The 22,367-nt window shown below is 35.6% G+C and overlaps 3 protein-coding genes across 4 annotated transcripts; all 3 read left to right on the plus strand.

Annotated features, from left to right (window-relative positions):
• Positions 1 to 76: 76 nt before the first annotated feature.
• LOC113724930 (uncharacterized) lies at positions 77 to 5,038 on the plus strand. The gene is made up of 3 exons (XM_027247842.2): positions 77 to 2,619; positions 2,740 to 2,931; positions 3,997 to 5,038. Exons 1-3 carry the CDS (start codon positions 443 to 445, stop codon positions 4,568 to 4,570), a joined length of 2,943 nt encoding a protein of 980 aa, XP_027103643.1. The 5' UTR covers positions 77 to 442; the 3' UTR covers positions 4,571 to 5,038.
• A 1,034-nt stretch (positions 5,039 to 6,072) lies between these two features.
• LOC113724933 (putative pentatricopeptide repeat-containing protein At3g49142) lies at positions 6,073 to 9,182 on the plus strand. 2 transcript variants are annotated; one of them, XM_027247846.2, is made up of 2 exons: positions 6,073 to 8,730; positions 8,854 to 9,182. In XM_027247846.2, the coding sequence occupies exon 1, from the start codon at positions 6,408 to 6,410 to the stop codon at positions 8,424 to 8,426; it is 2,019 nt and encodes a 672-aa protein (XP_027103647.1). In that variant the 5' UTR covers positions 6,073 to 6,407; the 3' UTR covers positions 8,427 to 8,730; positions 8,854 to 9,182. The 2 variants fall into 2 exon arrangements, with proteins under 2 accessions (XP_027103647.1, XP_027103646.1); XM_027247845.2 differs by having other exon boundaries at positions 8,857 to 9,182.
• Positions 9,183 to 10,970: 1,788 nt separating this feature from the next.
• Positions 10,971 to 12,301, plus strand: LOC113724934 (acidic endochitinase SE2). The gene has a single exon (XM_027247848.2). The coding sequence runs from the start codon at positions 11,251 to 11,253 to the stop codon at positions 12,139 to 12,141; it is 891 nt and encodes a 296-aa protein (XP_027103649.1). The 5' UTR covers positions 10,971 to 11,250; the 3' UTR covers positions 12,142 to 12,301.
• The last annotated feature ends 10,066 nt before the right edge of the window (positions 12,302 to 22,367 follow it).

Below are 22,367 nucleotides of genomic sequence, written 5' to 3' on the forward strand. Positions count from 1 at the left end.
CCACTGGTGGATGTCACGTGGTTTTCGATCATGATCACGTGATATGATTAAAATGTTGCAGCTGCGGCCGGCGGCGCATTTTAGCAGCTCTTGCGGCTTCCTTTTTAAATCTGATTTTGAAAAGCGAATCTGACCGCCATTTCAGTTTTCCCGCCAAAACCAGTGAGCCATCTTCTTCTTCTTCTTCTACTAACGCTTTGGATTTGATTGAATGCTCCATTTTCAACCCAGGTACAAGTGTACGCGTAGGTGAGCCTCCTACAGCTTCTTCGCCACCAAAAATTCACTCCAGTTCCCAGAATCACAACGGAGGCAGGTGCCTAACTGTCATTCCATGGCGTTTACAACACATATATTCCGGTATCAGGCCGACATTCCCCTCGGCCAACAGGAGAAGACACAGATACATAGAGGGTAAATTATCACGCTTCCCGTGGCCACGATGACGGAGCCCTTAGATTTCTCAAAGACAGAACGCATCGTATTGCTCATAGATCTTCACCCACTCTTCTGTCTTGAAAACCCTAACCCCTACCTCACCGCCACTGTTGCATCCGTCACACGCCTCGTCAATTTTCCGCCTCTCTTCAAATCTCTCTTCGCCTACAAGCTCTTTTTCTCTTCTCTTTCCCCGCTTCGGTCCGCCTCTGCCGTCCACCGCTTGCTTCCCAACTCTTCCCTGACTTCTCTCTCCTTCAATGACCCCTCCCACACCCTAGCTTCTCTCTCGACTGCCCTCAATTCTCTCTCGCTGTCACCAATTTCGACCGAATTATCAAATGCCAGACCTCTCGCTTCCCATACAGCTGCCTCATTGCTTCAGTTGGTACATGATTACGCATGGGAGTCTGAACTGGAAACTGTTGTAGGAAAAGGTAATCAGCATTTTCCTCTAGTTCGATCGAATTTGGTTCTTTTGTTTTCCTCTGTTTGTTGCTCAATTTCCAGCTTATCTGATTATTTGGATGTGGGTGTGGTGGGTTCTCGAGTTTTGTGTGAATTGGATGAATTCTCGGTTAATTTTTGCCATCTGTTTGGTGCTGTGCATGATGCATTTGCTGGGAGGGATATTCATTTGAGTTGGATTAATGTCAAGTATGAATCACAAGGTAATTACAATGAAGTCAAAGAAAATATATTTGGAAAAGAATTAGGACTATTTGATGAAGGGATCAGAAATTTGGGTTGGGGATTTTGTTCAACTGACTCAATTATTCTGGGATCTGCTATTCTTCCTTTTAGATTGATATACCCGAAAATTGGTGTTTCATTGAACTTTGCCAATTCAAGTTGGTCATGTAAACGTAGTGACGTGCAATTATATCTTGAGATCTTCGATGTCAATGGTAAACCTTTGGAATGCAACTGTTGTCATCTTGAACTGCTGAATTTGAACACCTTATCTGGGAAAAAATCTGTTGATAGCTGGGGTTCCTTGGAGTTAAGAGACTCACAAAGCGAAAAGCTTGATAGTCGTGAAGCTTTTTGGCATCGCTTTGGTGATGGAATGATAAAGCTGAGCTTTAAGGCTGTGCAGAAGTATAATGAGGAAGAGAAGATTGAAGGGTGTTTATCTGACTGCATCCTGGTGAAAGAGTTGTCAAGAGAATCTAAGAAACAGAAAAGGAATTCTACTGATGATTTTTTTGCTGATAGGGTCCTTGACATACTATCTAGAGAAATAAATGAGGCCTGCAGTTGTAATACAATGCCCATCTGGCAGATTCTTCTGAGTTTCTTGTCTGGTGAAGGTTATTTGGCCCTGGTCTCCCTTTCAAACAAAAATGGAGATACAATTCTTGGTGTTCTCAAGCCTTTCACTGCACATTCAGCTCTTCTCTCAGTAGTAGATAGTGATTCTCTTGGGGATCATTGCCGCAGTGTATCAAATTTGGGCAGGGGGCGGAGTGAGACTTACAATTCTTATACTGATATAAGCAACTCAAATGGGTTTATTGGTTCTCAAATTGAGACTTCAACTTCTGGGGATTGTGATCCTTTTGCAGGTGGAAAGATGAAAAAACACAAAAAGCATTTGCATCAGGACCTCACATGGAGCTCCTTTTGCAAGGCAGCCTCTGAATGTTCTGATTTTGACTTGGCAGCAATTTACTTTTCTAGAAAGTTTGATAAACCGAAGAAGCTTAAGTTCTTGAAATGCTGGTTAAAGCAGATTGGGAACCATAGCCAAAACTACATAAAATCTTTTCATGTATGCAACTCCACAGAGGAATCAACCCCATCACTTAGCTTTTCATCTGAACAATCTGGAAAGCAGGAGGAAGCTGTGATATCTTCATGCCCAGAGACCTCAGAAGCCTTCTTTGGTAGTCTTAAAAAGAGAATCCAACAAGGACTTGAATCAGGAATGCACTTGCAGACATTGGCTGAACGACTTGTAAAGTCATCCATTTATTGGTTACTTAGAAGTTACAAAACATACGAAAATGCAGAAGGTCAAAATCCAATACAATTAGATGGTTCTTGTCAATCACTTGGTGCAAAACTGATTGACTTATTATTGACAGACCCCAAGGAAATGAATGATATGAGAAATTGCAGCAGTCCATCCTCCAATTCTTGTGATCCAAATCCTGCCTCAGATTTAACAGTTAGAAAGTATCCTTTTCAACACTTCACTGAATGAATATATTCTACAAATCTGTGCTTTTGTTACAAGTTCTTGAAATTGTGAAAGCTAGCTCTCATTATACATGTCATTTCCTTTACTCGCACTAGATATGAATTGCAGGTTTTACTGCGGATGGAGATTTTTCGGTCAGATATTTCAGTGAATAAGGAGCAGCCATTAAAGCAGAAGCTTTTGAAGCAGATTTGCTCCCTTTTAGACATCATTCAGTATCTCATCGATGGAGGCATCCATGGTAATGTTAGCCTGTATGAATATGTTGAGCGTACCATCAAAATGAGGTAATAACTCAATAAAGGACTCAAAGCTAGTAACATCAAATATGGTAGCTCATCTGGAAAGCAATTGATTTAAAATTGGAAAATGTGAATAGGGAGATCCGAAAATTCATAAGAAGGGTATAGGTTTTAGGAAATTTGTAGATGCGGTGTGGGTAACCGATCACAATTTATAAGAAAATTAATATTGCAGGCAAAATCATGAAATTACCCTTATGTGCAAATACTAGCACTGGATGGGCACATATTTCATATGTGCACATTTCAGTATACATATGCGTGCATGTATTGATTTTGATATGTGCACATTCTGATATATGTACACATTCGCCAAAGTGCAAAATTTTATTCATTAAGGTGGACATTGTTAAGATTTTTTCCCCACATTGTTAAGAGTTAACAAAGGGTGATTCAGTCAACTAGAAATAAATTTATTTGAACAGTAACTCATATCCCGATCACAAATAAACGAAAAGTTTCACCCAACGTATGAATTGTAAATCTTCTTATTCCCATCTTACAAATTTTCCCTTAGTCTTATGTTCTACTGAGCCTAGCAGAGTATTACTTTCACTTCATTATCTCAGTTGCATCTAATTAAGTATCCGTCTTTTGCCTCCCTTTAGTAAATTAGCAGTAAATCTAAAAGCTATATCAACTCGATGATCATGGACTTCATGCCCTGTGCTGAGAGCATTTTATTCTACCTGCACATTGTTGTTTCCAGCTTTTGCTTTACTTCTTCATTGGCCATGCTATTATCCTTAAAGCAAGATATCTATATAATTTCGGAGCTGATTTTCCTTGTTTAGCAACATATGATGTTCAAGAGACAACTATTGAAGACCATTTATGTGGTTTTACTAGATGCAGGCTGGCACATGTGCCTCTGCTTATATTGTTCAAGCATGAATCTGGTTATATCTTTTTTGGATCTAAAATGAGTATATCTTCTCGCACAGTAGAACTCCTCTCTTTTGCCCTTCACTGCCATATTTACGTGTCAGAGATTAACGTGTTGAGAAGCAGCAATTTTGCAAGCTAATACATGATGCCTGTACTTTTCAGATATTGTAACGTACTCGACGACATTGTGAAGGATCTCTACACTCAAATGGATTTGTTGCCCTTTGGTGACGAGGATGAGACCCAAGCTCTTCTCTTCAACAGTGAGGATAGTGGTCAATCTTGGAGGGATAACAAAGACACGTATGAGAAGGCTGAAAGTCACGACGTATATCAATCAGTCTCGGTAGAGGAGGAGACGTACCAGCAACAGGAGAATGTTGATGAGAGTCCTGAAGGAATTAGAAAAGATGAACAAGCACGCAAGTTAAGTGAAGCTCGTGAGAGGAGAGAGAGGGCAAGAAGATTTGTGTCTTTTACAAGTTGGATGCCTGATCTTCAAAGAGTTTGGGCACCAAAGCCACTTAAGGCAATGAATGGAAGGTCTGATTCTATGAATAGGGACTCCAAGAGGAAGGATAAAGAAAGAGCTAGTCATAGAAGTGTTGTCTGTGAGACCCCAATGACAGAAGCGAAACGTCCGTGCTCTAGGAGTACAAGTGAAGGAGATGACGAATGCAAAGATCCTGAGAACTACTCTTCTTCTGTATCCAAGGCTTTATTCCAAGATGATTGATGACTGGCATTGCTTTAGCTGCCGCAGCAAGGCCCCTGCATGGCAAATGAGGGAAGGATTTGTGTTTGAACTTTACTTTTTTTTTTTTTTTTTATGGTAAGAAGGAGGCTACCGCGTAATCATCGCTGTGTTTACGCTTTGTACCATCTTAAAAATAGCTCAAATCGAAGTTCAGCAAAAGAAAATAAAAGATGGAGAAGCAAAGACTCGCCAAACATCCGTCTGAACTGTGGTTCTTTCTGTAGATTTAGGTTGTCTCTTAAAGATTATAATATATTGTACCATTAATTATATGTCTGGGTGCTCTTCTTGGCATCATGTGACGTGTTTTCACCGGTGGAAGACAAAGGAATGGGTAACAACTTAACATCCTTGGGGATGTTGACGCGCGATAACATTCTGTATCATCCTGTACTTTTATCATCCATTCTGATAAGGCTTAATTACATATTAGTCCCTGTAATTAAAGATTGATTTCAGTTCACCAATCATATTCGCGAAATAGACAAAATATCTCTTGTATTTCAATTCCTGAAGTGATTAATTCCACATTATAAACTAAGGACAAATTTATTGAAGTGATTAATTCCACATTAAAATCTAAGGACAAGTTTGCCCTTATAATCGCAGGGAACCAACATCCCCATTTTGAAGTGGTTGCTAGGGTTTAATTGTATATATAAAAGAAATAACTTGTCGCTCCTTCCTTCTCAACCTAAAAACAATTCGCTCAACTCCTCTTAAGAATTAAGCTACTACAAAACTAATCCAATAAAAAATAAAGGAAAAATCGTTTAAAACGTCCTCACGTTTCGTCAAACGAATATTTTCATCTTTTACTCATAAAATATTAATTTTATGACCCTTACAAATTCAAGTTTGCAAATTTTGGTCTCAACTTTATTTTTCAATCATTTTTTAATTTGAAATCTCCACGTGACCTATATGCAATAATTTTTATATACAAAAGGTCAGATTCCACCTTTTTAGGTGAAAAATGAATATATTCCAAGAGTCAGATATTACTTTTTAGGAATAATAGTAAATATGGATCAGACCATTTGTTTAACTACAACTGGAATCTAACCTTTTGTCCCCCTAAAAATGACCATGCGTTAGTCATGTGATAAATTCGGGATAACAAGTTGTCGAAAATCTAAATTGGAATCAAAATTTACCTATTTGATTTTGTAAATGGTGTAAAATTATCATTTTAAAAGTGAATAACTAAAAGATTCATTTAAAGTATGTAAAGGAACGATTTTCCAATAAAAAATTACATCTGAAACATTTAAAACCCAAGATAGAGCAAGAAAGCCAAATAAGTAATATTTCTATGGTTAGGAAATAAGATATCAGATAACACCTCTAAACATAGATGATACACGTTAGCCCGATTAACAATAGCCATTTTAGAATTTAATTTACGCTCAATAAGAATTGCACTTGTTCTATTTCGTCAACACGGGAGAGGGGAGGGGGGGGGGGGCGGTGAACTGAAACCAATCTGTGAATATAGAGGGCAAGATGTATTAAACCTTCTAATAGTGCAATTTAACAAAGTTTTCTATCGGCTTATGGACTAAATTACTTTCTTTATTTTTATGAATGTTTATGTACTGATTACTTTATCTGCTGTTAATTACTGGAGTATTAATTTACTATTCCTTTGCTTTACCTTTGTTCCTCCTAGTTTCAACCATCAAATTGCATTCGATAATATTTGCCCCTTTAACAACACAATATTCATCCCGGCAATTGCAAATACATGGCCGTAATCGTACTTCTTCCTAGGAGGAAGTAATTTGCATCCATGCACCGATGCGCGCTTTAATTCATGAAATCCATTGGAATTCCCCTTCATGTTTCCCGCCAGTTTTCAACTGCCTGTCAAAAAGCACTACTCCTGCCCGCTGCCACGGTCCCTTCGGAGGCCGCTTCTTACAGTCAAGTCTTAGACAAATGGCCAGATATCAGAACCTTGAAAAAAATCCACTGCAGGATCATCTTACATCTGAACCTCAGCTCCTGCATTTCCTTTGGCATCAAGTTGATGCGGGCCTATGCTGCTCGTGGCCAAACCAGTATTACCCGCCAGATATTCGATAGAATTCCCGAGAGAAATGTCGTGATTTTTAATGTTATGATTAGAAGCTACGTCAACAACCATCTTTATCATGATGCTCTCTTCATGTTTAAGAGCATGAATTCGAGCAACACGAACCCTGATTATTACACATTCCCCTGCATTCTAAAAGCTTGCTCTGCCTCTATGGATCTGCGGGTTGGCTTGCAAGTTCATACCCAAGTCTTGAAAATGAATCTTGATGGAAATTTATATGTCGGGAATGGTCTAATAGCCATGTATGGGAAATGTGGGAGTTTGACGGGCGCTCGTTCTGTCCTAGACGAGATGCCCAGGAGAGATGTTGTCTCTTGGAACTCAATGGTAGCTGGGTATGCACAAAATGGAGGGTTTAATGATGCTTTGGAAGTTTGTAGGGAAATGCAAACGTTTGGTCTGAACCCTGATGCTGGCACCATGGCAAGCCTGCTGCCTGCCGTTACTAATACGTCTTCCGAGAATGTTGCGTTTGTTGAGGATATGTTCATGAAGGTTAGAAGAGATGAGTTGGTTCCGTGGAATGTGATGATAGCAATATATGTGAATAATTCTATGCCTAACAAGGCGGTCGAACTTTATATGGAGATGGAAGAGAGCGGGATAGAACCAGATGCTATAACTATTTCTAGTATTCTCCCAGCTTGTGGGGATCTTTCAGCCATGATGATGGGATGGCGAATTCATAAATATGTCGAGAGGAAGCGAATTTTGCCTAATTTGTCTGTTGAGAACGCCTTGATTGATATGTATGCCAAGTGTGGATGTTTACAAGAGGCTAAGGAAGTGTTTGATAAGATGCATTTTAGGGATGTTGTGTCATGGACTTCGGTTATCTCTGCTTATGGTAAGAGCGGGAAAGGTGCCAAAGTTGTTGCACTGTTCTCAGAAATGCAGGAGTCAATTACCCCCGATGCTATAGCATTTGTCTCAATTCTTTCAGCTTGCAGCCATGCTGGTTTGTTGGAGGAAGGTCGACATTTCTATGAGTTAATGACAAAAGAATACAAGATAGTACCTAGGTTAGAACATTTCGCTTGCATGATTGATTTGCTAGGACGTGCAGGACGAGTACGTGAGGCTTATGACTTTATCAAGCAGATGCCGTTGGAGCCAAATGAGACAGTTTGGGGAGCTTTTCTGAGTGCTTGTCACGTTCACAAGGACATGGATATTGCCCTTGAAGCTGCAGATCATCTTTTCCAATTAGCTCCAAAGGTATCTGGTTATTATGTTCTCTTATCGAACATATATGCAAAGTCTGGGAGATGGAAGGAAGTGGCATCCATTAGGTCAATCATGAAGTGCAGAGGAATAAAGAAACTGCCTGGTATCAGCAATGTTGAGCTGAATAATCAGGTGCACACTTTCCTTGCTGGTGGCCAGTCACATCCCCAATCAAAGGAGATCTACGAGGAGTTGGATGCATTAATTGGTAAGATGAAGGATGCAGGTTATGTCCCAGAAACAGAGGATGCCCTTCATGACGTTGAGGATGAAGATAAGGAAAATCATCTGGCAGTTCACAGCGAGAAGTTGGCTATTGTCTTTGCCATGATAAACACCAAACCAGGGACCCTGATTAGGATTACTAAGAATCTACGGGTCTGCAGGGACTGCCACATTGCTGCCAAGCTCATCTCCAAGATTACTGAACGCCAAATCATTATACGGGATACAAACCGCTTTCATCACTTTGAGAGCGGATTTTGCTCATGCAGTGATTATTGGTGATTCCACATAGGTCAGCAATACAGAATGGTATTCTTATCGTAACATTTTTGCTCTGATGTTTCTGTTCGGTCATTCGTACGAGGGATTGATCAAAGGTTTTCGAACCAAAATATTCTATTCTGTCGGCGACCTCAGAACCGACGGCGTACTGTTACATGCCTTGAGTTAATGTTGGTGGTGCGTGCAGAATCAGGCTCCTCTTTGAGCTATGGCCGAGCTTACATCTATATATGAGGGGCGTGCAGCCATGTTGAGACTGGAAGACTTAAAGAATGATGCAGCCATATCTCCAAATTTGTGGAAGGTACTTCTTTTTCCTTAAGGAGATCGTTACATCTAAGCAAATTCGTTGTGATATCAGCCCCCTTCAGCTTAAATAATAAAAGTTTCTCAAAATTCTAAGTTATTTGAACTTCTTTTGTTGCAGCAGTCATGATCCTTGTCCACCTCTGAAGTTAAGCGCTGGTTTGTTAATTAAAATTGTTGCAAATATGTCAAATGAGTGTTAACACTTGAGATCAGATATCAGCAATTGACTGGTGGTGCCTGCAAATGAAGATTTGTCGACGACTGCAGTTATTATATATTTTTTGTGTAGAAAGCTTAAAAGTACCACATTTGCTGCACGGACTCTTAAAATTAGTAGTAGTGAGTTTTTGACGATACTAATCTGAAAGGGTTTTTCAAATCGTGTTTGGTAATTAGAACAAGGATGTGCGAGTTTTTATGTGAGAATTGGATTGGATTGAGTTTGTATGTGTGTGTGTTTTTGTTTCTCTTCAATTGAAGTGAACCGTGTTATGTTTTCACGTAATTTAATCGTGGAAAGGTCAGATGCAACCCTAGCTTTAACGGAATCAAAATCTCTAACAACTTAGACCCAAAAATAAGAGAAGAATATTTTTTTATTAAAAAAAAAAAGGAGTAAGCAGGACAATGGCTAGTTTTCCATTCTCTCTCTGACACAACATGCCAACAATTCCATCTCAGTAATAAAAAATGAACGGAAGTTTCCTTCCGCCTCCCTACGTCATTAAAGCCACAGTAAATTCCAAGCAATTTTGCATAGGGATGGCAACGGGGCGGGGGACCCCTCCCCCGTCCCCCGCCCCGTTGCCTATTAGTTCCCCCCGTCCCCCGCCTCCCGCTCCCCCCGCGCCCGCCCCGCTTCTCCCGCGGGGGCACCCGCGGGGTTAATGAAATTTTATTATATAATTTTATTATAATTAAATTTTAATAAATAATCAAGTACTAAAATATCAACACATCACCAAATTATTATTCATTGTAATTTTACAATTAAAACTCATAAAAACAATCAAACATAAGTTATTTGAATACAATCTAATATGCTGAAATAAATATAACTAAAATAGTCAAGTTTTCACTTTTATTACAAATGCAATCACTAATTCATTATTGTGTTTGTGCTTTTTTTTTGAGAAAAAAGTGTTATTCTATTAAGTGTAATTAGAAATTTAATATAAATGTATTAGTAAATTTAGTATAACTAATTAATAAATTCTATTAGTAGACATATATAATTATTCATATAATTGATAATATCAATTATATTACATAAACTAATATACATTATATAATACATCTAACTAATAATATCATTATCATAAGTTTATAACTAATTAACTTACATATTATATATAATTATATATATATATTTTTTTTTTTGCGGTGGCGGGGCGGGGGAGTATACCCCCGCCCCGTTTCTAAGCGGGGGGAAAAAATTCCCCCCCGCCCCCGCCCCACCCCCCGCCCCGAGAGCCCCCCGCGGGGCGGGCACCCGCCCCCATTGCCATCCCTAATTTTGCACAGGGAATTCGAGATGAAAATATGGTCACAAAATCAAATCTCATAATAATTCGCCAAATTCTTGGGGTTCTTTCCTGGAACTCTTCATATATGGGTCATCCGATGGCTAACAGGCTTCCCGGTTGTTCATTGAAAGGGCTGTGTACTCACAGACTTGCCGTAGTCAAGACTCAACATGGACTGATTGGATTTAAGGCAGTCAAGACAAAACAGGCGAGACAGAGACGGATCGCGAACTTCAGTCTTCAACATGGACCCAGGTTGCGAGAAGGTGGGTTTACCATATCATATGGCACTTGCGACTTCGTTCGTTCCTATGGATGATTTAAGGCCTTGTTTGGACAGTCATTCTTCGTCGAAAAATTGCACCGTTTTTTATGATTATATTTTTTTCTCATATACATCAAATCGCTACAACAATTTTTTTATAAAAAATTCCTAAACAATGTAATCCAAACACACAACCAATTAGATTCTCGGGTCAAGTCTAGGCGCGCCTGAACAAAACATTTCTAGGGCTCTAATCTTCCTCGCAGTCTTCCATTTCATCTTTTCTTCTTCCATCGTCCAAGCTAGGCACGTCCCTGTTAGCATAACACACGTTGCATTCCCGCCTCTCCACGTCACATGGATGTCGGAAATTAGTTACAAGCAGGAACGTTACGTACTTTTCAAGCGTGTCATTGCCCAACACTTCACACTCAGTCAATCGCTGTTGAATTTTCTAAAGCAACGAATTTGGACCAGTTGAGTTGTGGCAATCGTATGCTCGCTCTTACCAGAACGGCGATGATTTACAGTCAAAACACGCATGTTTGCATTTTTCTCAGCACATCACCTGTCTGGGCTTGCATTGCACGAGCACGGCCTTAAACCTATATAAGTGGATGGATCTTTAGGGCAACGCAATCGACCAGGAGACACATTCTCAAACCCTAGTACTAGTACTATACTACTATACAGATGGATAGATACACACAGAGTAACTGAAAACATGGCGGGTTTAACATGGTTATTATTGCCAGTCTTGTCATCCTCACTGTTGATGGTATCCTTGTTCCAGTCCGCACAAGCTGCAGGAATTGCCGTCTACTGGGGTCAACACGGCGATGAAGGAAGCTTGGCCGACACATGCGCCAGTGGAAACTACCAGTTTGTGAACCTGGCATTTCTGACGACCTTCGGCGGTGGAAAAACACCAGTGTTGAACTTAGCCGGCCACTGCGACCCCCCCTCGGGCACTTGCGCCTCCTTGAGTGCTGAAATAAAAGCTTGCCAGAACCGAAACATCAAAGTGCTGCTTTCCCTCGGAGGTCAGATTGGAAACTACGGCCTCACTTCTGCCGACGATGCAGGGCAAGTCGCCAATTACCTCTGGAACACCTTCTTGGGCGGTCAATCAGGTTCCCGCCCGCTGGGAGATGCTGTTTTAGACGGTATAGACTTTGATATCGAAACCGGGACAGGCCTGTATTGGGACGATCTGGCCAGGGCGCTCTCCCGATTCAGCTCGCAGAAAAAGGTCTACTTATCCGCCGCTCCACAATGCCCATTCCCTGACGGTCATCTAAGCACGGCTATCGGCACTGGCCTTTTCGATTACGTCTGGATACAATTTTACAACAACGGGCAGTGTCAGTACGGGGCTAATGCTGATAACCTGATAGCGAGATGGAATCAGTGGACTTCAGTTCAGTCCAATCAGATCTTCCTAGGCGTACCAGCATCCGCAGATGCTGCCGGTGGTGGGTATATTCCACCAAATGTCCTCACTTCTCAGGTTCTACCATCCATCAAGTCGTCGTCTCCCAAGTACGCGGGGGTCATGATCTGGAACAAATATTTTGACCGCGGATATAGTGCAGCTATCAAGGGCAGCGTCTGACTTAGTCGCCCTTATCTTATGTCCATCCAGATTGATTCCAGAATAACGTCTCAGAGGAGACAGTCCTCTCTTCAGGAGTAGCTATAGGATATATCATCCACCGTCCAAATAATATCCATTGTACCTCATCATCTAGAAATAAAAATGTCCTTTCTGATGATCCTGTTATAAACTACTACTATAATCAAGAGCTTTTTTTTTTTTTTTTTTTGGGTCCACATAATTTTTTTGGCGTAACCAATCACTCACTGAAGTATAAATTTTTGAATTGTACTTATGTCATTGTTCCAAAAATCTGTACTTATTTGAAATTATAAATTTAAATTCGGTCCAATCTGTACTTATGTCATTGTTCCGATTTAAATTTATAAATTCAAATAACTAACAAAAAATCATTTGATTTTTGCTCCCTTTTTCTTATTGAAAAACTACTATAAAAACTCTTCATAGTATAAATTTGCTTGTCAGTAGTATGATTTACGAGAATTTATCCACCTCAGTTAAAAAGGATAATTTATTTTCCCCCAAATCTCCACTCTTCCCCCACCCCTTTTTTTTTTAGATCTTTCATTTTGTCATGATATTAACTGCTTTTGTTTCATTATTATTATTATTATTTGTCGGTTTTATTTTATCATTTTATTTTCTCTTAGTTTGTTAATTTGCTAATTTATGACAAGTTTTAGTCTCTTTTCCTACTTTTCCAAAACGAAATTTTAAATTTACACACAAAAAAATGTTAGGGGTTCAAAATTTTTTAATTCAGTTTTTATGTTAACTTTTATAGTGCTTAATTCAAATTTTTATATTCTTATTGTTCAATTATTAAATAGTATGCGACATAGAGTATGGATAGAAAAAAAAATTAGTAATTAGGCTTATTGAACACTATAAGTAAATATTTAAAACTAATGATGGGTGCAAATGGTGATATAAATTGATAACTTAGTTTGCAACGGTGAATTTAAAAGAGTTTACAAAAAATTAAAATAAATAGATTATAAATGGGTAATTGGGTTACTCAATTCATTTATTGACTTACTCATTTATACTCATATAATTAAATGAATATAAATAGATTGACTCATCTATACTCATTATCCATCTTAACTAACCCAAACCCGTCAAAGTCATCCATTTTGACGCCTCTAATTTATACTAACGAAAATAATGGAAGGATTGGGATTATAATATGTTGACACTCGGCAACTCCTTTCTTTTCTCTTTTCTCATGGGACCGTTTTTATGGATACTACTACAATCAATGTCCACGGTTTGGGGTGAGATGTACAGGGGACATTGGGCTGAGAATTCTGCCGGCCCATGGTCATCGCAAGTGATATTTAGTATTTAGTACCAGTAGAAAAAGAATAATAAATAATAAATTGTTAGGCTCTCCTTGGTTGGATTTTCAAGCTCTTACTTTGCTCTTCCTTCTTTTACGTTTTTACAACTAAGTCTCTCTTGAATTGGAAAAAAAAAAATTTGTTTGCAAATGCTTCATCCCACTAAAATGACGTCGTACCAATCCATTTTCCATTTTGCAATAGGTTCAGCATTATTTTATTCGTTGCAGTATGTGTTGGTTTCTAATTTTTCCTTTTTTAGTTATTTTATTATTAATTCCTTTTTTATAATAATTGAGACTCAAAATTTGAGTAAACGCCGCCTGGCCAACTCTAATTGACAACAAGATTGATGCGATGACAAAGGTATGTTTTTCAACTCTTCCCTGCCTTTTTCATTGAACACCCAATAACTTATTACCACCCCAATGAAAATTCTCTCTCTCGCTTACAAATATCCTTTCGACACATTTTTCAATTATTTTTTGAGTTTCTTTTTTATATACAGATAATATATACACTATCATGGTTGGATGTATGACACATATGCAAATTTTGGATTACAACTTCAAATTTAGATTATGTGCCAGATATCCAAAATGGTGAAAATTGTACGCATTATTCGTACATAGAAAATTAATCCTTATTTTTTTACTTCAATCCTTTTTATTCTTTAAAAACTTCAAAAACTTGAAATCTTGACGGACTCCAAGTCTTTACAGTCTGGGGCATTCATAAACCCCTACCTACGGTCATCTAAAGCGAAAGAATCCTCCTGCTTTCTTTGCAAGGTAACTTGCGGGCTTATTTGCCTTCCCACAGAGATGTGCATTAATAGCGGTGGCTGGGGACAAAGCCCAACAAGATCCTACAATCGGATGCAATGGCAAGGAATTCGTGAGATTTAGTGTCCAGTTTGGCAATCAAATCAATAACAAACTGAGCATCAAGTTCAATTTCCACGAGAGATATTCGGTGCGAAACAGCAAATTTGAGACCATTCCTTCAGGGCGAATGTTAGTGGCCGTCCAACCCAAGTTGCTACAAAAAAGCCACCGACCAGAGGGAGAATTCACGTACCAGTCAACTCCATCAAAAAGTTGCGGTATGATTTAGTCTTCAGCCGAGAAGCAAACACAAATAGAAAAAGATAAGATGAGGATCTTAAGAGTGTGTGCAACGAATATTACGACCAGTTTACATATGCTCTTCCTTTCTTTCGGAAACTAGTAGCATTTTGCTCGTCACTTAACATAGTTTATTTTTTAAAAACTTTATTGTAATTTTATGCAAGCACAAATAATTTAAATTTAAAAAAAATTAACAACAACATTATATGTTCATTCATATTTAATTTTTAAAAATTGATGTAATCTAAATGTTTAATTATTATACTAATTTTTAAAAAACTTCTTTACATACTTTTACTGTGATATAATAGTATTCATCGAATACTTAATTAAGCACAAAAAAAAAAATCACACCGATTTTTTTTTAACATCAACAAATATTCAGGTTTTAGCAATATTGTAACTGTTAAAATTTTTTATATGCTAAGTTAATTCGTAAGGAGAAAATAATTATAAATATTTATCAAAAAAATATGATATTGTTAGAGGAGACAAAAGCCATAAGAACAAATAATTCCAATATCTAAAAAGATAAAGCTATTAAAAATAGATAAACTATAAAAAACTAATTATAAAAGAGTTCAACAATAAAATCCAAGCATTTAAATAACTCATTAATTTTCCTCAATTAAGCATATTATCGAGGAGAGAAAATATTGGTCTTAAAATAACAACTTCCGTGTATGTGTATATATATTTTTCGTTGGGGCTCTACCGAACACATTATGGTCATCCTCTTTCCAATATTCTAGATGAAATATGAAAAATCTCTATTTATCTTTCATCCATTTCATCTCTCCTTAAATAGGAGTGGTAATAATCTTTAATAGTACAAAAAATGAAAGATTTTATTTCGAGCACTTTGTTGACCTACCAAAACCGGCAAAAGAATACTAAGGCCCAATTTGATAAATCAATTCAGCACTTTAATAAGTTCAAATCTTAATATGTTTAGTTGCATTTGATAACAAAAATAAAACATTTGAATTAATTAAGTGTATTGAATTTTCTAGACCAAATTTAGTCAAAAAATAAGCGATAACCTATTCACTTATCACTTAATATGATATACACTCAAACGTATAGAAATTAGTATTTAACTATTCAATAACTTGACGGATTCATGTTTCAATTTTCAGTTATCAAACTTCAATTTTATCAAACGCGCCCTAAGCATTGTTTGGAAGGCTTAATGGGAAAAGGAAAGAGAAAATGATAGAAATATTATTCTTTTTTCATTATGGATTAGATAGGAGTTCCTTATAGATTATGAGTAAGTTATATTTTAACTTTTTTTTTCCTTTTTATGGGGTCAAAAGAGCCTTCAAGTATTGTCTTTAATAAATGTTCTTAACACCTTTTCCCCTTTTTAGATTCAAGCAAAGTTCTATATCTTATAAAGAAGGACGGATAAAGAGGGGATTTGATGATTAAATCAAAGATTTCATCACTCGCTCACCAACGTTTCTTCTAATTGAGATAGGAATTTGGTACAAATGAGAGGCTTTCGAGGGAAATTTTTTATCTTTGGAGCAAAGACAAGTCGAGATGGAATGACACATCAGTGTAAAGGTTGCATTAAATAAATGAGGTTGATTTAAGGTGAATGATACGCAAGTTCAAATTAGTTTTGAAATGAATGTATTAAAAATATTGAAGAAGAATTTAAAAAGCAAAAAAAGAGAACTTTTTCTTGAGCCATATCGTAAAAGAAATAATTTCTTTCTAAACAAGTCAACAGTTTTTCTCTATTTCTCTTTTTGCATTGACGCAACGCCTTTTATGCTAAGTTTGGGAAGAGACTTTATCCGTCATTCCTATTTAAATCTAAGCCGAGTCAATCAATGCACAATGCATAAAAAGGGTAAACAAAATGAACTGTAAAATAATGCCACGTAATTTCGTCAATGCGTTTATCCTCAATAATGGTCAAAAAGTGGAAAGTTAGAAACCATCCTCATCAATAATCAATTGTTACAAATCCCAATTGACACATCAGCCTTCCTTGTCGGCATCATATATCGTAGACATATTTCAGATTTCAGAGTACGTCACCTTGCCCAAATTTATCTCTTTGATATTTCGTCCCGTCCCATTTTGACAGTCCTATTTTTCTTTATCGTCTGTCCCAAATTATAATCCACTTTTTAATTGAACAATGTGGTTGTATTTTAATTTTCCTAAAATACCTTTATTCAATGTAAGTTGTTGTTATTATAAATCTACCCCATTTAATGAGAGTTGATTTTTTTTTACAATCAATTCAAGTTCCCATAAAATTATATTATAATTAATGTGAGGATATTTTAGAAAAATAGCTACCTAAATTGATTGTTCAAACAAAGCTAACTATTTTTTTTAAAATTATGTGAAAAACAAATCAGAACTATCAAAGTAGGACGGAGGGAGTACTGTATAATACTACGGAAAAAACACTTGAACTCCCACGTAGTTGACTAATCCGACGAAGTTGAGTCCATTACCCCCGTCGCAAACGCGGCGTTCGGTTGCCTCGTGTGCGCTGGGAGCAATAACTATCTGCCACTTGTCGGGTGCATTTGTCTTCTGTTCTGTATCTCTGTTGGGGCGTTATTGTACCCTGGCCTAATTCTAGGTCAGATACATGATTGCCTCCAATCAAGTGGTGGCCTTCTAGAACGTTTTTTTTTTTTTTTTTTGGCCTTTTTGCTTTTGGTGTAACATAAACTAATTAATACTCCATATCGTCGATTTTAGCCCATCGTCGTAATTTGAGAACCTAATTCTACAAATTGGCAGTCGAATAAGATAACGACATCTAACGTTTCCGAAAAAAAAAAAGAATAAGATAACGACAAATTAAACTCGGCCGCCGGACTGTGCAAAGTGATCCCTTTTTGTGCCTCCAAAATGGGCCCAGGAGAAAGGCCGAAACAGGTGGGCCGCGCACGGGGGCATCACTGACGGTTGCGAGCCGCTGCTTACGTGGAGCCTTACGTCATCGATGACGTCGTCAAATCGGGTCTCGTTCTTTCGGTGCAAAACTGACCGGGGGAAGATCTGATCCCAACGATTCCGTCTAACTTGTTTGCTTGGAATGGCAGTCACCACTGATTCACGTTCCTATTGCCCGGCGTTGAACGCGGCCCAGCGATCACCGCACTCAACTAATCACCAGTAGACTAATGCCTGTTATAAAGGTAAAGTTTGAAAATTTAAATTTAAAATTTAAAATATCAATCCATTGAATTAATAAATTAATAAATTATAAATCTCATACTTTTGAGTGCATATCAGATTCATTGATAGCTGAATAGCACTTAGAATGAGTTTAATAAAATTGAAATCTAAAAACTAAAATATGAAATTTGAAATTTGAATATCTTAAGTTATTAAATTGTCAAGTTTTAAATATAACATATTTGAGTGTATATCGCATTAAATAATAAGTAAGTAATTTATCACTTATTTTTTAGAGTAAATTTTGTCTAAAAATTTTAATGTCACTTAGTTAATTCAAATGTTCAATTTTTATTTATCAAACGCGTCTAAACATATTAAGATCTGAACTGATTAAATTTAAATATTAAATTGGGTTATTAAATAAAGCCTTAGTTTTATCTAGAAAATTAAGTATCACTTAATTAACGGATGATTTTTTTTTCATCAAACTTATATGAACATATTAAGATATGAATCCACTGGGTCATCAAATAAGGCCTTAAATTTAATGGGTTCACATCTTAACATATTCAGACACTTCTAATAACAAAAAATATAACATATGTTAATTAAATGGTACTATATTTATTTGGTAAAACTCGCTCTAAAAAAAATGTTAAGTTATTCATTTATCACTTAATATTACATATACTGACATATATTTGATTTAGTACTTAATAATTTAGTAATTTAATTAGTTCAAATTTCAAATTTTAGATTTCAAATGCATCTTAACTAATACCAGTCCTATTCATTTACTTTGTTTTTTTCTTACTAGCTGGAAAGAGATAAATCTTATATACACTGATAGTTTATATACTATCACGGTTTGATGCATGACACATGAACAAAATTTGAATTTGAATTTTAAATTCACATAAATTGTCATGTATCCAATAGGAATGGTGTAAACACTATCAGTATATAAAAAATTAATCCATTTTAAAAATAGAAAGTGAAAATGGAGACTAAAATCCAAGATCACTAAATTTTGAATATGATCCTGTTCATTTGCTTGCTATATGCCGAATTTGACAAATCTCCGTGTTGAGGGGAAAAAAATCTAATTTTATTACCTAATATTATCTCAGTTTTAATCATTTTTCCATTCAAAATGAGTTGATCAAGTACTTATTCAATATGTCAAAAAAAAAAAAGGAAGAAGTGCACACTTAAATAACTAGCAAGAATATCTTATTTTTATGTTACTGTGATAGATTAATGTATTTGCAGTCAGTAAAATTTTTTTTTTATTTTTTAGGCATATGATATGTAAATGAGTTTTTTAAGATGCAAATTGGAACCTTTGCATGTTAATTCCCATTATTATGAGATTTGATACCACAATAATGAAACGTCAAATCAATGTTTGCATGAAAAATACAGCAAGTAAATACACTGACATATCTCGCAACCACAAAAGTTAACACTAATGGCTTTGTGTGTCCACGATGAGGAGCTTCATCTCATGGCGAGAAGAAGTTACTTGTCGCGTAGCTACCTTCAAGTTTAAATTATGACTAATTATTATACATCAAAAGAACATTGTTTGGATAGGGTATTATTTGAAATAATTATTATAGAATTTTTTTGTGATATAATGTATGTGAGATAAAAAGATTATTGGAAATATAAAAAGATGGGTTGAAAAATGTGTTTATAATGCAAGCGAAATATTATTTGGGATAATTTCACTATCCAAACAAAACTATTGAAGTAGTATCTATAAAGTTCGTAATCGAAGTAGTATCTATAAATCAGGGGTGAGAATATCTAAAAGACAAAAATCCTTATACTATATAAGAATGAGTTTAGGGCAAATATTTCAATCGCAAGAATGTGACTATTTTGGGAATATGAGAATATTTGAAGTGCAATTTGAGTATTAAATATGAATCATTATAGTCGATTTGGTTTTTTTTTATAATTATTTAAATGTCCTTTCGTACATTTAAAGCTATGGATAAGTTTAACATGTAACAGTATTCGATGGGCAAAAATTTCAACCGCAATGATGGGGCTATTTTGGGAATACGAGAGTATTTGAAATGCAATTGGAGTATTAAATATGAATCATTATATATGATTTGGTTTTTTTTTATAATTATTTAAATGTCCTCTTAGACATTTAAAAGTTATGAGTAAGTTTAACATGTGACAGTATTTGATGTTCAATTAAATATTAGGTACAATTGAATTCAGTTTGTGTTTTAGTGGAATTACATAAAAATCTTTTTAATCATTTAATTGTATTAACATCAAAATCTCTTAATTTCTTAAAGCCTTTTTCAACAGTTATTTGCAAACTTATGATATATAGATGTTAATACACAATTAATGCTGATTAGAATAGAAGTTTGGTTTCTTGGCTGTTACCATAGTAACCCCCATCTATTCAATTTCATTTCATTTATCTATAACTTTGTTCCACGACAATCATGTAGTCTATTGAATTTAGATGTTGCTATATTAGCTACTACTCTTTCCTATTTTGCAACATCTTTCTCAATAAGTATGTTTTCTTTAGCTAATCTACTTTTTTGGTTGTAAGAAATTTGTAATCTTGCAAGTTGTATGTGCAATACTTTTTTAAATGTTTTAATTCAATTGCCCATGTTTAGATTGGCTTGATAGGGAGGAGATCACATTTGTTATTTGTTATTTGTGGTTTAGAATAAGTTTGTTATCATAAATTTTTTCATTAATAGATTGCATCTACTTCTTTTATTGTTTTAACTATTAGTTACAGTAATTTTCAAATCATTTGCTACTTTATTGATGATTTCATTTAGACAATTTTCACTTCATTTGATTTGCCAATATGTTTAATTATCTACTTAAAACTATTTAGTTGTAAATCTAAAGTATGCACTTTATTACTTTTAATTGTTTTCTTGAATTGAGTGGATTAAGATGTTTTAGTACTTTTTTGAGGTAATTATTCATCTAAATTAGTGTGTTAGTTATTGTATATCTTTGCAACTATGTCAAAAACTGATGTTTTGTGATTGTAACCCCTATCGAGAAGGAGATGCTTTGCTATATGTCATAAATCATACAATAAATCATAAATGATTGATTTGTTAATGTGGAGCTTTCATGATGATATGTCTTTGGAATCAATATAAATTCAAAAATTTGGCTTGCAAGAACCGAAATTCCACTAGCAATGATTTCTTCAAGTATGCTAATTTTTCAAATATCACGTATATGACAAAATAATGAGGTAGATTGCCCTCGTATTAAGATCAAATTCGAACTAAACGACAAAATTTAACGTTCTTAAAATGCATGAGCAGATATAAGTAGATATTTTATTCTATTAGATTAGACGTAAAGTGATTAATCGTATTTTATAATTATATTTCATTGCATATTATATTTTTTGACTCAATATGTAATTTATGATTTTTCTGTTTAATATCACATAATAAAATTGTCATACTTCAATTCTTATACTACAAAATACTAAATAATAATTATTAACTATCTTTAATTATAGGTACTAAATTCGCGCGGGCTTTTTCCGCTAGTAAAAACATAAGATAATAATGAACTTAAAAGAATTGATAGTTGAGAGTGATATGTAATTAACAGAATTACGATGTTGTAATTATCAAAATTACAATTAAACAGTCTATCGTCTTCATATTTTTTTTTCCTCAACACATATTTCTTTTTGAACTAGTACAGTTGTCAGCGGAAACTAGAGTGATGCTAAACAAATATTATAGTAATTTTTTTCGTCTAATTTCAGCAATGTACTCTACTCTTATAATATAACGAGGAGGAATCCAATTGGACTTGTACAGGGACTAGAGGCGAACCTCTAAATTAGATAAGTGTATTACTACACTTTCTAAGTTTTTTTGAGGAAATGAAACACCTAAAGGGGCTCTGCTTAGCCACTGGACTAAAGTCCAATAGTTAATAGTATGGTACACGAGAGAGGTTAATATCCCATCATGATCGTCAATTGAGTAAAACGCTAATTTAGTCCATAAACTATTTTTTTTAAAGTCAAAGTAGTCTCTAAACCATTTTTTATGGGCCAATTGAGTCCCTCAGCTATTTTTTCGTAAGCCGAAATAGTCTGTCACCAATGTTCACGTGGATAGTTTCAGTATTTGGCGGATCCACCGAATTTATCAACATTTGGCACTGACAACCAAGGGCATAATAGGAAATTCAACCACACTCCTTTATTAAAATAATAAAAAACTGATAATTGCTAAAAAAAATGGACAACACAATTGAATCGTATGCAAAGCCAAAAAAAAAAAAAGGAGCTATTTTCAGCTTTATTTCTCGAAGAAGTAATCATAATAATAGCACATTTTTTCCCCAAATTTTAACATATTCTTATTGTGTTATTTTCCATTTTTCCCCATTTAAATAATAGCACAAATTACATATTCTTATTGAGTTAGATCCGTGTAAAATCTTAGGCATTGGCTCTTTTTTTTCCCCTCCACAAGAAACTCTCTACATACACTTTTTTGGCTCTCTATATGATTCAAGTTTGTTTTCAATTTTTTTGACAAATATC

This window comes from Coffea arabica, chromosome 2c (genome assembly GCF_036785885.1).
Source record: "Coffea arabica cultivar ET-39 chromosome 2c, Coffea Arabica ET-39 HiFi, whole genome shotgun sequence".
Lineage (NCBI taxonomy): Eukaryota > Viridiplantae > Streptophyta > Magnoliopsida > Gentianales > Rubiaceae > Coffea > Coffea arabica.

What these genes read in the sequence shown, in the direction of transcription:
- LOC113724933 (XM_027247846.2), top strand. Translation starts at nt 6,408, where the DNA reads ATGAAATCCATTGGAATTCCCCTTCATGTTTCCCGCCAGTTTTCAACT.
- LOC113724930 (XM_027247842.2), top strand. Translation starts at nt 443, where the DNA reads ATGACGGAGCCCTTAGATTTCTCAAAGACAGAACGCATCGTATTGCTC. An exon ending in TCAGATTTAACAGTTAGAAA is followed by an intron (nt 2,620 to 2,739) that starts GTATCCTTTTCA and finishes TACTCGCACTAG; the next exon opens with ATATGAATTGCAGGTTTTAC. An exon ending in GAGCGTACCATCAAAATGAG is followed by an intron (nt 2,932 to 3,996) that starts GTAATAACTCAA and finishes TGTACTTTTCAG; the next exon opens with ATATTGTAACGTACTCGACG.
- LOC113724934 (XM_027247848.2), top strand. Translation starts at nt 11,251, where the DNA reads ATGGCGGGTTTAACATGGTTATTATTGCCAGTCTTGTCATCCTCACTG.